The sequence below is a fragment of the Amblyomma americanum genome, chromosome 7 (assembly GCF_052857255.1).
Source record: "Amblyomma americanum isolate KBUSLIRL-KWMA chromosome 7, ASM5285725v1, whole genome shotgun sequence".
Taxonomy (NCBI): domain Eukaryota; kingdom Metazoa; phylum Arthropoda; class Arachnida; order Ixodida; family Ixodidae; genus Amblyomma; species Amblyomma americanum.
The window spans coordinates 4,775,152-4,789,412 of record NC_135503.1 but is presented as its reverse complement, the minus strand read 5'-3'; the positions used below and the strand labels follow the sequence as shown (position 1 = coordinate 4,789,412).

The 14,261-nt window shown below is 47.9% G+C and overlaps 1 protein-coding gene across 1 annotated transcript; it reads left to right on the top strand.

Moving 5' to 3' along the window:
• The first annotated feature begins 1,819 nt into the window (after positions 1 to 1,819).
• LOC144096917 (uncharacterized) lies at positions 1,820 to 10,773 on the top strand. The gene is made up of 5 exons (XM_077629729.1): positions 1,820 to 2,069; positions 3,809 to 4,401; positions 5,961 to 6,063; positions 7,807 to 8,239; positions 8,778 to 10,773. Exons 1-5 carry the CDS (start codon positions 1,820 to 1,822, stop codon positions 10,453 to 10,455), a joined length of 3,057 nt encoding a protein of 1,018 aa, XP_077485855.1. The 3' UTR covers positions 10,456 to 10,773.
• Positions 10,774 to 14,261: the final 3,488 nt, after the last annotated feature.

The following is a 14,261-nucleotide window of genomic DNA, read 5'->3' as shown; positions in this document are numbered from 1 at the left end:
TGAGGGCACCCACCTGCAGGAATCTTTATCTGCCGCGGGCACATTTGTTGTTCCACGTCGCCTTATCTCCTTTCCATTGCACTTTCCGGGCAACTTGACGTCGCTGTGCACATTTCTAAACCGAAGAAGGCGAGAACACTGCCGCGTATACGTGCCTGCATGGCAAGGCTCACTCGGTTGTCACAGAGCGTAAAGATGGCGCTTTCGCTCACCGAAAGATTTTTATTCAAACACCACTCTGTTAAACACGGTTTGCCGCGGTGATGCACTTCATGAAGCCAGGCTCTGATGGTCAGTATTTTGTCGCGGTCGCCGTGCTGAGTCATTGGAAAGCTGTCAGGCTGCGTAATTTCTACACGGAAACATTTTAACAACATGAAGCTAGGCTAAGAAGTCAATATTTCCTGAGCTATCTTACACTCTGCCCCCGCTGAGTGTAAGATAGCTCCTTCTAGATGGATCTGAGTGCACCTGTAAAAGCCCAAGGGGACCCAACAGTTACGTAGATTCATTTACGCTGTAGAAACAGATCGCCTGGAGTGGTTTAGGTGGCAGCTCAGATACTTTGCAAGTATTAATTTCCTCTCGAAAGGAGGGAAAATTTTAGATAGTACAAACGCCGAATTTTTATAATATGAAAAGCATTCTTTAGGCTTTCTGCAAGTATAAGGAGGCGTCCAGGTGAGCATCAGAGGCAAGCACTGCGCACGAGACACTTTGTTTTGATTTTAATACGCTGAGGCGGTATTTATTGACTTGCAGAACATACCGCAGGCCGCATCAGGAATGCGCAGAAAATAGGGTTATTAAAATACATATCCGGGTTATCGCGACGTTCCTGCCTACGCACATGTGACCGGCGTGGCAGGTGGAACATTCGGCTGCTGTAAGCATAGTGGAACACGTGCGAATGCATGGGTAGATAAAAGACGCTATTTTAGCGTTTTTCCCACTTGTGACGTATTCCTGAGACAGGGCCAACCAAATCAAATCCGAGCCGCGTCAAGCCAAATCTATTCCATCGCTCTATCTAGCAAGGCGACATCCAGAGCATCCTCAAGTCAAATTTTTATGTATATGATAAGCCAGTATTATACATAATTGGCAGAGTTTATTCTTGCAAGTTTGAGCAGAATGAGTTCTCATAGCTAAATCCTATAGAAGGCAAATACCTTTATGCTACGTCAAAAGCTTCCTGAGTATTTCGATTTCCCTGTGTTTTTCAACATCCAACGTTTTGCCCTTAATTAATTTCATATATTCAATTACATTTTCAGCAATTTCCTTCACTGCTGCAGAAGAGTGAGAGAGCAGGTTAAAACAAAAGCTCTAGCTTTTTTTTTTCTGGAGCGAGGCAGTTTCACATTTACCTCTGCAGCTGAACGTTCACTTTTGTGACCGAACAAAGGTAGGTCAGAGTATTTTTGGGCCATGGACGGGGGTTCCCACATTCGCAGAGGCCGAACTACAAAGTTGGGCAGTAACACTGCGGACAAATAATTATTCATGCGATTCTAAGCAATCAGCACAAAATGCAGAAGCGCTCTGAACTCGATAGAGCAGAAAGGTGAAGTGGAGTAATAATATAGTAGAGTCTGCAGTAATTAAAAGTAATTTGAATTATTATTGGAAAGTAATTGTGAAGTAATGTATTACCATTTGTGAGCAGCAATTAGTAATTTATTTAATAGCTATTTTGCTGTGTTAATGGAAGTAATAAGTAATGTAACGTAGTTTTTCACATGCGTTCCTGAGGGAATGTCTCTGCCTGAGTGCCTTGCTCGTGAGGAAGAAGCAGAAGAAGCGCTCGGTTTCCCCCATGGCCGAGCAGCTGCAACCTCGGCGAGCTGGTCCCTTGTCGCCCAGCGCCAAGGCGGCGCAGAACAGGCTGCACCACGGCACCAAGGAAAAGAGCCAACGCGAGGCGCAGCGCAAGAGTCCCAAGCGACGCGACAACTCCAAGTCCAGCGGCTCTTCGCAATCACTCGCGTCCGCCATGGCCTGCGCTTCCCCACAGCTGCCGGCATCCCAGAGCCTCTCGCCGCAGACCGATGCACTCGACACCTCACGTGGGTATCTGTTCGGCTCTCCTCCTCTTGTACCATTGGTGCTCCCGTAAGCGATAGACTACTGTAGAGTAAGGAAGAGGAAAGCAGAGCATTGTGATTTCCCGATGTTCTGGGAGGTCCTTTCCAACCCAACATGACATTCGTGTCACGCATATCCGATGGCACTGGGGAACGGCGCAAACAATGGCACCCTGCGCACATGCATATGGCGTCAGAGAGTGACGCCGGAGCTGGCGCCTGGCGTTGCGATGTAAAGCAGGCGGGCGGGGCTTGCGTGGGAGCGGTAGTAGTCATAGGCGGTCACCGAAAGACTATGCGTGAAAATTGTCAGTGCCGTGGACGCGAACTTAATTATTTCCTGCAATCTTGGGCCGTTATATATAACTTCTGGCGTTACTCGTGCGCTGACATAGGCACGCGACTATGGGGAAAAATGTAGTACAACGAAAGTGTCTGTCACCGTGCAGCGTTCTCTTCCATTCTAAGCTAGCTTATTTTTCATTCTGCTTTTATGCCACCACTAGCCTAAGCGTTCTCTTCTACGTCCCCAGTGCTGGTGTGATACTTGTGCTTTAACTATTGCTTATCTCTGGGCTTCAGGAAAAGCTGACCACGTTTCGACCACCTGGGGATCTTTAACGTCAGTGCACGTTACAAATCCCCAGGTGGTCGAAATTATTCCGGAGCCCTCCACTACGGCACCTCTTTCTTCCTTTCTTCTTTCACTCCCTCCTTTATCCCTTCCCTTACGGCGTGGTTCAGGTGTCCGCCGATATGTGAAACAGATACTGCGCCATTTCATTTCCACAAAAAATTAATTATCCTCTGATACCTGAAATTATATGCGTTCAGTCTATAAGAGCATGTTTGATATTCTGAGACACTGTAATGTGCCCACGCAGTGATAGCACCCTATGGCCAACACGGTTCACATGAAACGTAAAATCTAGTGTACAGCCGCGGGCAACAGGCGCTGTAAAGTAATATAAAGTAAAACATTTGGCTCTACCCGTTGTCTGTAGGTGCCGAGTATAAAGCGTTTTCTATATCGCTGAATATACAATGGAATGCGGACGACGCAGCGAGAGCAGGAAAGTTAGTAAACATTTTTTTTTTCAGTCAAAATTGAGCTCTGCAGACTATTTACTAGATGCAGACTGTGCGCTGGAAAATATGGCACACTGGGCCCGTCCTGGGTAGCATTCCCTTTAGGCAACCGGGGAATGCAGCAGATTCCAGTTCCTGTACACTAAGCTCACGTCTTTACAAAGGTGGTCAACAGCTTTCTACCACTCTCTCTCGACCGTTACAACCACAGTGAGTGACACTGCTTCATAATGCGGCCATGCGCGGATTATATTTCGCTACCACTCACGCTCCTTGATGGCTCTGCGTCGAAAATCAAATTGTGTTTTCATACAGACTGCGAAAATTGTCGACTATAGATAACGTACAGATGCGTCAAAACATGCCAGACCAGGTTGTACTGTATCCTGTACATTAGTGTTCTTCCTCGTGTTTTATATAAATTCAAATTTTTGCCGCGTAGCACTCAGCTCACTCTGCTCAGCCTCCTGCCATTCGGCTTTGATGGACACGCTGGAGGTTAAAATTGGTTGGCTGCAAGTGTGAGTGCAGTGCGTCTACAATTATTTTCTCGATGTCTTCTCATTAGCTAAGACATTTTGCGGCTCTCATGTCGTGGCAGTCTGTGGCGATGCGTGCATGCGTCTTTGCAGCACGTCGGCACACGGTGCTCCCGACGATGCCAGAAGGAACGGTCTCATGGAAGGCGAATTCCTCAGACACCAAGGATAGGAGCCCAAAGTCGGACGGTGCCAAAGCAAAAGCTCAGACGTCGTTGAAGGCACATCCTTCGGACTCGAAGGTCGAGAGTCCGAAGCCTATCGACGTCGACGGGAATTCCCAGGTACTGTGCAAGGCCCAACCCTCGGACGCGAAGGACGAGAGCCCTAAGCCCGTGAACGTCGAAGGGAGCGCTCAGATACCGCGGAAGGCTCATCCCTCGGACTCGAGTGACCCGGGCCCAGAGACCGGGAACATCGAAGGGAGAGCACTGGTTCCGTGGAACGCACATTGCTTGCACGCGAAAGACGACAACCCAACGCTCGTGGACGTCGGAGAGAAAGCCGAGACCCCGTCGAATGCGTGTTCCTCGACTTCGAAGAACGAGGGCACAGTGCCAGAGGTTGGCAAAGGCAAGGCACAGCCCGACGCTCAAGACATCGAGCTGAAGAGGCAGCTGTCTGGTCGGAGCCCCGCGGGCAGCACGTCGCCGCTACTGGTGCGTGTCATAGCGGTGCTAACGAGGGTAAGTGTTTCGGAAGTAAGCTGGGAGCAGCCAGTGCAGTGCCGTGCAGAATTCAGAGTTCCTTGCATATTTAGAAGACGTGAAAGCACGCAGGCCACGAAGCTAAGAAAATATGTAGATTGCGTTTACAATAGAAACACTTAAAGGTTCAAGCCTTGGCACTTGCTGCATTCAGAACTATAGTCAGCTTTGTTCAGAAAGAGATTATTTCAAAGAGAGAGCAGTCAAGACTCCCTCAGTAGATGGCGGCCCAGCTTTACCGGAAGAAATTGTTTTTTTGGGGAAAGCAAATGGCGCAATATCTGTCCCACATATCGGCGGACACCTGAACAGCACCGTAAGGGAAGGGATAAAGGATGGAGTGAAAGAAGAAAGGAGAAAGAGGTGCCGTAGTGGAGGGCTCCGGAATAATTTCGACCACCTGGGGATCTTTAACGTGCACTGACATCCCTTACAAAAATTTCTTTAGACAGTCTATAGACTGTTCATAGACTTCTGTCTATAAAGTCTATAGACAAACCTTAGAGAGCAGTCTACAAGCAATAAAAACCCTATAGACAGTCTATAGACAATCTATAGATTTATGGTCATACAGTTCTAGTAGACTTTTGTCAATAGACATTCTATAGACTATGAATAGACAAAAAGAAATATCTATAGGAAGGCAGTACAGTCTATATGAAGTCTATAGACTGTCTATAGACCATTTTTGTAAGGGATCGCACAGCACACGGGCGCCTTTTGCGTTTCGCCTCCATCGAAACACGGCCGCCACGGTCGTGTTTGGACCCGGGTACTCCGAATCAGTAGCGGAAGAACAACCATTTGCTGAAACCCTCCTTGAAACACGCCCCGGTAATATTGCGAATTTCGTAACTGCAGCGGATAAAAATGCTAGTATCGTTAGCGTTTTTCGAAGACTTTCTACTCGCCACGGAACCACCTGATCGAAGTTTCATAGAACCAGCCTCTACGAGGGACGCCACTGTCTATAATACCATCGTTAAACCATCTGCACAATTAGCAGCTACTTCCACGTGAAGAAGGATTGCGCAGCGGCCGCAGTCCAAACTCAAATAGACCACTAACGAGTCAAATACCTGCGCTCAGCTCTTGGGCTAATTACACTGATAACTCTGAAAAGAAGTGCACTAACGACCTTACGAACATTTGTCCAAGCAGGAAACTATTCTCGCCTTTTGTTGTCACGCCCACTGGCACGTGGTCATCTAAACAGCTTCCTATATGTTTGTGGCTTGTAACTGTATGGTGTTTATTACTTCATTGCGTACACTACAAGCTACACACTCTATGGTGTTTGGTGGGCGGAAACCTTACGAGGACGAAGAAAGAAGGCAGAGGGCATGCGTCGTTCCCACAACGGGTATGGGGACTCTGCGTGCGTTCAAGGCCCCACAACATTTAACCATCTAGTGCTACCTTGCGTGGCTTTATTGACTCCATTACACATGCGGTTCACAGTGCGTTCAATGCTCCAGCCCTCTACGCACACTTATGCTGGAACATTTCACGTGTTCTCAAATGCTGTTCTGTTTCAGCCTTCGAAACCACACCGACCACCTACGGATCAGGCTTCCGACGACAATAATTCGCATGAAGAGAACCTCCAGGCTCTGACCAGGCGAAAATCGTCAGTGCACTGTAAGTTGTACTCCCTAAATGACTTTAGCAAGTACTACTTGCTAAAAATAATCGCAAGTAGTACTGCCGAAATAATTTCGTTAAATTGCGCACTCGTTGAATTCCTCGCAATATATTAAAAACGGCCACTATAAATAGTAATCTTCAATCTGCAACGGGAAACGTGTTTCCACTTCCAACGGGACGAGTGGCGAAAAAGCAAAGCACTGGGTCACTGGCAACACGGAAAGGTGTTTAGAAACCGTACTTCCATCATAGTTGGCTGCTGTCAAAATACTCTAGAACAAACTGCCAAGTTCAACAACCCAAAAGCATCACGAAAGTGTAAGATTATGTTATGTATTTACCCTAAGAATTTTACGTTACTGGACTGCCTAATCGTTCGCTTGCTTAGCTTTTGTGCAGCCACTTCAGCTTCGGTGCGGCAGTCCTGCATTTTTGTGCAAATTACCACTGGCCGAAGCAGGCATCAGTGAACTTAAAAATATCTTGTACTTCACTCCCGAAGTTTCACTCTGGAAGTACTTCACTCCCGAAGTGCTCGAAATTTGTAGAGGCCCAACGCCCATGCACAGCCTTCTAAAAGCGCAGATCAGGCCCGCCAATGGGGCCGCTTCTACAATCGGTCCAACCCAGACAACGGCACTAGCTGCACTAAATGTTGCCTGTGACGCAATTAAACACCACTACACATGTGCATGAACTCTGCTCATGCATTTAGAAAGATTTTCTGCACTAGGGGCGACTCTAAAGGCGTCAGTGTGAAAGAAATGTTTCTACACAGGAACATAAGCGTAAGGTATAAAGCAAAAAATTATGACACTAAACTGGAATATAAACGAGATTTAGCCCGAAGTATGCGTGTTAAGCAGTTTGCTTCTGAATTTTTGCAATCTGTTTCCTCCTTACGTTCCTCAAAAAGAAGATAGCCCACCGTGATGAAACCACGAATAGCTAACCGCCTTAAAAGCGAGACTTTTGGCGTATTCATCATAAAGACGCAGTTTGATTCAGTTTTGCAATGGCCACCTGTCAATTGTAGCAGGTCGCGGCAGGTGGTCGCTAATAACCTTAATGTCAAGCCTAGCTGTTCAGACTCTGGGCACGTATGCCGTTTTCATAAATCAATGCAGATGGTTTTCAGAAGAGGAAAATACGCAGTAGACACCTGAACCACACCGTGGGAGAAGAGGGAGACGAAGTGAAAGAAGAAAGAGAGAAATGGGTGCCGTAGTGAAGGGCTCTAGATTAATTCCGACCGCATTGGGTTCTTCAATGGGATCTAAGACCACAGCACAGGGGCATCTTGTGAATTTCACCTACAATGAAATGCGACCCCCGCGGCCATGATTCGATTTCGGGACCTCGTACTCTGAATCCGCACGCCGTGAGTAGTGAGCCATTACGGCACCTCTCAAGTTATTGCACTGTAGTGGAAGCTATTAGCACGAATCAAACGATACCTTCCAGCCGTGTCTAGTTCTCTCCTAAGTGCGTACGAGCCGCACACTTGCGGAAGCCATGGTCTCTCGTTCTTAGCTCCCATTCCTTTGAATTGAACTCGTGAGATGGAGAGTAAAAACTCTAAAAATACTCCCTTCGATCATTCTTCCGAGATCATGATGGGAACTGAAGTAAAATAAAATTTTATGCCCACGCATCATTTTGAACAAGGCCGATGAAGAACAAGCACCCATACATTTCCCTTGCCCTCGTGTGGTGTCCATCTTTTTCGCACTGCAGTCGGCAACACCACGATGCACTACCTCCCGCGGGAGTCTACGCCCACGGAGCGCGACGTGCGCACAGCCATTGCGCTGGGCGCCACGCTGTGCGCAGTCGTGGTGGTCGGCATCACGCTGGTTGCCACCTTTTCTCCGAACCCCCGCAGCAAGCTTCTGCACTGCTCGAGCCACGACTGCCGCCGGGCGCTCCGGTTCCTTGACTCGCTCATGGACAAAGGCGTGGAGCCGTGCCGCAACTTCTACCGGCATGTGTGCCGCCGTTGGACGGTCGAGCGCTATGCCAATGGCGTTGCCGACAGCGCTGCCGACAATCTGACCGGCGAGGCTACGAAAGACATGTTTTCCACCCTCCACTGGTCCATGAAAGACGACGAATTCATCGCGAGCATCGACGGTCAGATGGGCGTCGCACAGTTCGCCAAGTTCTACAGGTGAGCCCTACGAGTGTGCAGCCGACGCCTTCAAAGATCCGCTGCGGTGCCTAATTGACTTTGCTAGAGAGTGTGAGGGATACGCTCATAGGCTTCATTAAGGTGTGCCTTGTAGCCGGTCTTTCGGCTTAAGTAGCCCGAAAATTCATTAATTGTATCCGGCTTCTTCATCTTATCTCTGCAGTTCTCATCTTCAGAACATGACTATTGCCGGCCTCGTTGCAGGCAGTAGGCGGTCACAGTACACAACCCTTTACGAAATTTCTTAGCTTAAGATGCCTTTCCTGCATGAAAAAATTATTGCAGGTTTATCGAACCGTCACCGCAATGTACTTAAACCGAAAACTTCAAGGATTTCAAGGAGGCCTCTTTATTCTAAAGGCAATATTTAACTTCGGACAAAAAGGAACAAATTTTTCTTTCGAACGAAGTTCCCACATGGACCTTTCAGACAGTTGAACTTGCATTACGGAGAACAAAATTGTCTCGAATGTTCCAGACATACGCCTTCTTACTAGAAATTCCTCGTCCTTTTCAGGTCCTGCTATACGTACATGGCGACAACTTCTACGCTCACAGACACGGAAGAGAACCTGGCCGGCTTCTTTAGCAGGGACATGGACATTCTGAGCTTCTCAAACATGTCGGTGCTGTTAAGGCGAGTCATCCAGCTGTCGCTAACTAGGGGCATCTCTTCTCTGTTGAGCGCAAATCTGGTGATCTACCGCGGCATCGTGTCGGTTCATCTGACGCCCGGCAGTACTCTTGCAGAGAAGCTCAAAGAGAGGAGACCCAACAAGACCGGTGCAAAGCAGTTCATCGCGAGAGTGCTGACTTCCATGCGTGAGCTCGTGCCACGACTGGTAGGTGATCCGCTCATGCTGCGAGTGGAAGGAAAGAACGCACAGAGCACAGCAGCTGCTTTGTTGGAGCTTGAGAGCAGGCTCATTTCACACTCTCCCTTCCCGGTCAGCGTGCAGACATTCAATGCCTCTAGCTTCGAATTTCTAGCCGAGGACTTCGGCGAGTACGGCTGGAGGGACGTCATCAACTCAATCACGCCGTCGGCCTCCCAATTAAGCGACAATTCAACAGTCATTGCCAAGGGACTGAGCACAATCAATTCCAGAGTGAACCACTTCCGCCAGCACCTAGAACATGGCCTCGTCTACGTATTCTTGCACATCGTGATGGAGATTGGCCAATTCCAATACCTGAAGTGGTATCCATTGGAGAACACCATGAACATCGTCGATCATCTGTGCATCGGTGCGAGCCAAGATGTCATGCCTCCAACTTGGTCGCGACTATTGAACAATCTGACTTACAGCTCTGTCTCGGAACCATCTCGGGCGGTCGCGATTTTTGACGCGATCCGCAAACTTGCCGCCGAACGTCCTTTCATCTCTGGAATGGGCGAGGAGGACATGGAGAGTACAGTGAACGCTCTTGCTGATGTACGCCTGGCACTGCATGAGTCGTCGCTGGAACCGATGCCCAACGAGTCCATCGTGACCTTCGAGAGCGCAGACTTCTCAGGAGATTTCGGCGCATTGTACACGTTTCTTAAAACTTCGGAAGCCTCCAGGAGGCTCAGGCGACCACCTGCTTTAGACGATGCCATCCTAAACGGGCTCTTCTTGTCGGAGGAAGCCATATACTCCCGCGTCATGAACGCCGTGATCCTGCCCGCTGCCATACGGAGAGCCCCCCTCATGTACACGGACAAAGTTCCCATCGAGTTCGACACGGGAACGCTGGGCGTTATGATCGCCAGGGAAGTGATCAACGCCGGCATGCCGACCAACGCGCCGGCAGACGGGGACTGGTACGCGAACAATGTCGAGTACTTTCTGCGCTGCATCGAGACTTCGGTACATTCCATCCTGCATTTTTCCCTCAAGGACATGCCGCCGGCCAGGGCTCTGGACCTGTTCCGCTGGACGCGAGCAGTAAAGATGGCGCACAATGTCATGAAGACCTCCTACGCGCCGGTCAGCTCATCGAACAACTTCCAGGACGTCTGGGTAACGGCGCAGCGGACCTTTTTTCGCAGGTACTGTCTGCTCACCTGCAACGCCGACCACAGCAGCGACGAGGCATACACCTCGCTTCGATGCATGGTGCCCATTCTAAACATGGCCGAGTTCATCAGCGCTTTCGACTGCACCAGAGTGGACAGCATGCAAACCGTCCGCCCGTGCCTGTTCATATGACCATCATAGAGGGCCACTAAAGCAGCACAGTGAGACTAGGAGCTGGCTGCAGTAACGGCGACCCAGTGTGTGACCTTCGGGACGTCAAGAAATTCTACATCTCAATGTCAAAACACCAAACTAACAGCGTAGTGGGTCCAAGGGGTGCGTTACAGATGCTGACGTTATAGGCGTCAATCTAGCTCGGTCGATGTCGCGCTGTTGCTTTTGCTCTTGATGCACTATTTCTCGGTCCGCGTGAAATCAAGCGAAATTCTCTTTATAGCGCTGCTTTTTAGTCTGGCAGGCTCTGAGAATTTCTAATGCACAGTGATTATAGGATATATGTTACTTAAGGTCACAAAAAGAAATACTCCTTGAATTTAGATTTCAGAAAAACTAGCGGCGCTTTGCTTGGCGGTTATTTACATTTTTGCGCTATCACAACGATGTCATGTTGCTTTCAGATAAACAAAACGTGCATTATGTGCTACACTGAGTAGTCTGGATGCCTGAACTGCAATTTGGTTCACAAACACTAGTGGTAAGCGCGCGAATAGTCCGTGTTGATTGGCCGTGAACAATCAGTTGACAAAAATTCGCTCGATGACTGTAGCGCAGTCAACTATAAGACACTGCACTCTGGAGTACTGATGACATCATATTTGTTCCTACATGTTGAGGACAACTAAGGCAACTACATATGTCCGAAACACATGTTTCTTTCTAGTTCCTCTTTGACCACGAGCACAGGTCTACGCGCTTCTGCAAGGTTTCTTACGAAGAGACCTCTTCGACATGTTGCTTATTCGAGCAATCTATTACTCATGACCAATTTGCGAACTTCTTTGGACGCGGCGGGGCACCTAGCTTCCCGCAGATTGCAGGCCCGTTTCCGCAGTGCCGTACTATCTCTACACCTTCGCCGTGAGTAGCGACGCCCTCAGTTAACTGTTACCGACCTCCGGATATTACACCGAGTGTGCTCGAGATGCTCAAGCTGTTACATCGCCCTCCTTACCTTCTTATGCCGTGCCCTGCGGATACTCCGCGTATTAATCAGATATTGCATGGCTGATGTGACACTCTAACATATGACTGCCTCTAGGTGGTCCTAGAGCTTCAAGAGGTGTTCGAAGCATTGTCAGTGACCATCCTCGTCGTCTCTGAAGCATGAAGAAATAAAGGTTCAATCTTTTGCTTGCTCCCAGGTGGGTGGCATGCGTTGTACTTTTTTGATGTCCCGTGTTGTGATCGAGGACGATTTTTGCCAGAGGTGTGTGAGCAATCAGTACAGGCTGAGTTTGAAGTCATTTTGGATGTACGTGGACGTGAGTATGTGCACTTGTACACACTGTCCTGTATTGTTATATGTCCAGGTATGTTATGTGCCTTCCATCTCTGGACAAGCCAGACTAGGAGCAGGGCCGGTTTTCATTGGTCCATTAGGAGCAGTGTTTTATTGCTCTACTGGCATTGACGAATGTTTGGGTGATTCGGCGCAAGTTCAAATAATTCGCTGCTCAATTTCAAGCACATTGCTCTCAGTTTTCTCAAACTCGCAGTCATGTGCAAAGAGAAGAGAAGAACATGTGCATTAACATGCGCCACTTCCGTCAGCATGCCATCGACAAATCTCGCGAGCATAGTTTTACAGGCGTGTTTCAGTGAAAGTGGTTGCAAGTTCAGCACCTAGTCCGACTTGTGTGGTAGTCTCGTCCGCGTATTGCTATATTAATGCGAAAGCATTATATGGCTTCATCGGCAACGAAACCAGACGCCGGCGTTAACAGCATGGTCCCAAGAATCCCAGATGGCGTAACAATGGTATCAAAGAAAAATAAAATTTCTTCCGAAGGTTTGGGGAATTGAACCGATGACTTTCGAATTTTTATTTTCTTTATTGACCCATCACTTTTAGATTGCGAGGCGAGCAGACAACACATAGGCCGCAGACAAAAGTAAACATAGCATGTGCGTCGCCTTACGAACGTATGCTAATGACTAGGCGTGTGAGTAGAATGGAAAGAAAAAAAGATTTAAAATAAATAGAAAAGAAACAAACATAAAACCAATGCTTTCGAATTCAAAACACCTAAGTAGTCTGAAGCGCCCTCAATTTTGCCCCAGCATTAGCGGACATGCCAATCAGTTCAAGTAAGCGTCTTGATGACGCCTTTCTCAATACGCGGGGCTGTACCTAGAAGTGCGAAGATTTCCACTGAACAATTCTAAAGGTTTATTACAGATCTGGGGGGTGAAGGTTCTTCAAAAATATGGGGGACGATTAAGCTCCGCCTTTAAGGGTGTGACACGTATAGCGTTAATGGCTCCATTCAGCGACTCCACTTGATCTCATTAGCAAACTACCCGATCATGTGCTCCATTATTGTCACCAAATCAGATTACAAACCAATGTCAGGTAGCACAAGGATAGTCGTCCGCTTACACTCAGCCCTCACCGACATGCACTCTGCCACTCGCTTAATTACTATGGTCTTAATTAGTGCCGCTCCAATCACACACATGCTGCTTATCAGTATACAGTCTAAACTGCCACATGCGTAGAAAACGCTGCTTTAACCGAGCCGTACGAAGGAGCTTGCGTGGCCTAGCAGTGTAGTTTTGCCCGACTCGCAATTCGGGGGTCAGGGGTTCAATTCGCCACCAATCGCAGTCATTCTCTTTTCAACACAATTCACTTACTTTATATGTCTACATGCCTTAATGGTGTTTGCGTCGTGTTGCAACCACGTAATCACAGTTTTTGTGATGTTTTAATTCCTTTTTAATTCCGCCGCTGCCCGTGTGAGGTCGAACCCTTTCGACCGATCCTGGAGTTTCGCGACACGACAACGCCAAACGGCGATGCGGCAAACGCACAATACCAAAAGCGGTTGTAGTAGGCTAAGCTGGATACAGCCACGAAGCCGAACACCACCACATCCCCCTATCTTTCTGAGAACAGGCAACCACTACCGCATTAAGAGTTGCCCCCGAAGACATAGTCAGATGCCTGGGATGCCATGCTCGCGCGGCGAATGTTAATAATGACGCTGCAGTGGTACCTAATTTCAGCGTTTACCACAGACAAACCATAGGAGTAAAAAGAGCGTACAGATCGGAATAATAGAATTTTTTTTCGTGCCTAGCTACAAGGGACATCGGAGCGGAGTTCTTCAGATTAATCATGACCACCTATTTATCGGGGCCAAAGCCTCGGTACACGGAGGTTTCTGCATTTCGCCGTCTTTAGAACACGGCCTCAGCGTCTTGAGTTTCATCAGCGCCCTCGTAGTCACGTTGCGTCCAGGAAGTTGATTCCACAAAAAGTGGCCGTTACCAAGGCGCGCCGCTTAAGAAAGAAAAAGTTCGCGTCATTCCTGGTTGTTGCAAGCTTTCCCAAGGAACTGACTCACCTTGGTGGTGTATACTGTTGCCAGTTTTTTTTATTTTATTTATTTATTTATTGATACTGCGATCTTTTACAAGACCTTCGCAGGGGTGGGCACACAATACATAAATTCTGGAAACAACAAAAACGACCTCAGGAACAAGCAAACAATCAAGAACAATTGATCAACAATTTAAGATCAAGAAACAATGAAACAAAGAAATGTAGCGGTACGACATTATAAAAAAAGTTAAAGGTGGCTTTCAAACCTTTTCAGTGAAGTTTGGGTTACTGCATCATTAGTTAGATTATTCCAGTCTGTAATCGTTCTGGGGAAAAAAGAGTACTTAGAGGTGTTATTTCGTGCGTTTAATGGTGTTACTGTAAAATCATGGCGTTGTCTTGTGTTGTACCCTGAGGAGAACGATATAAT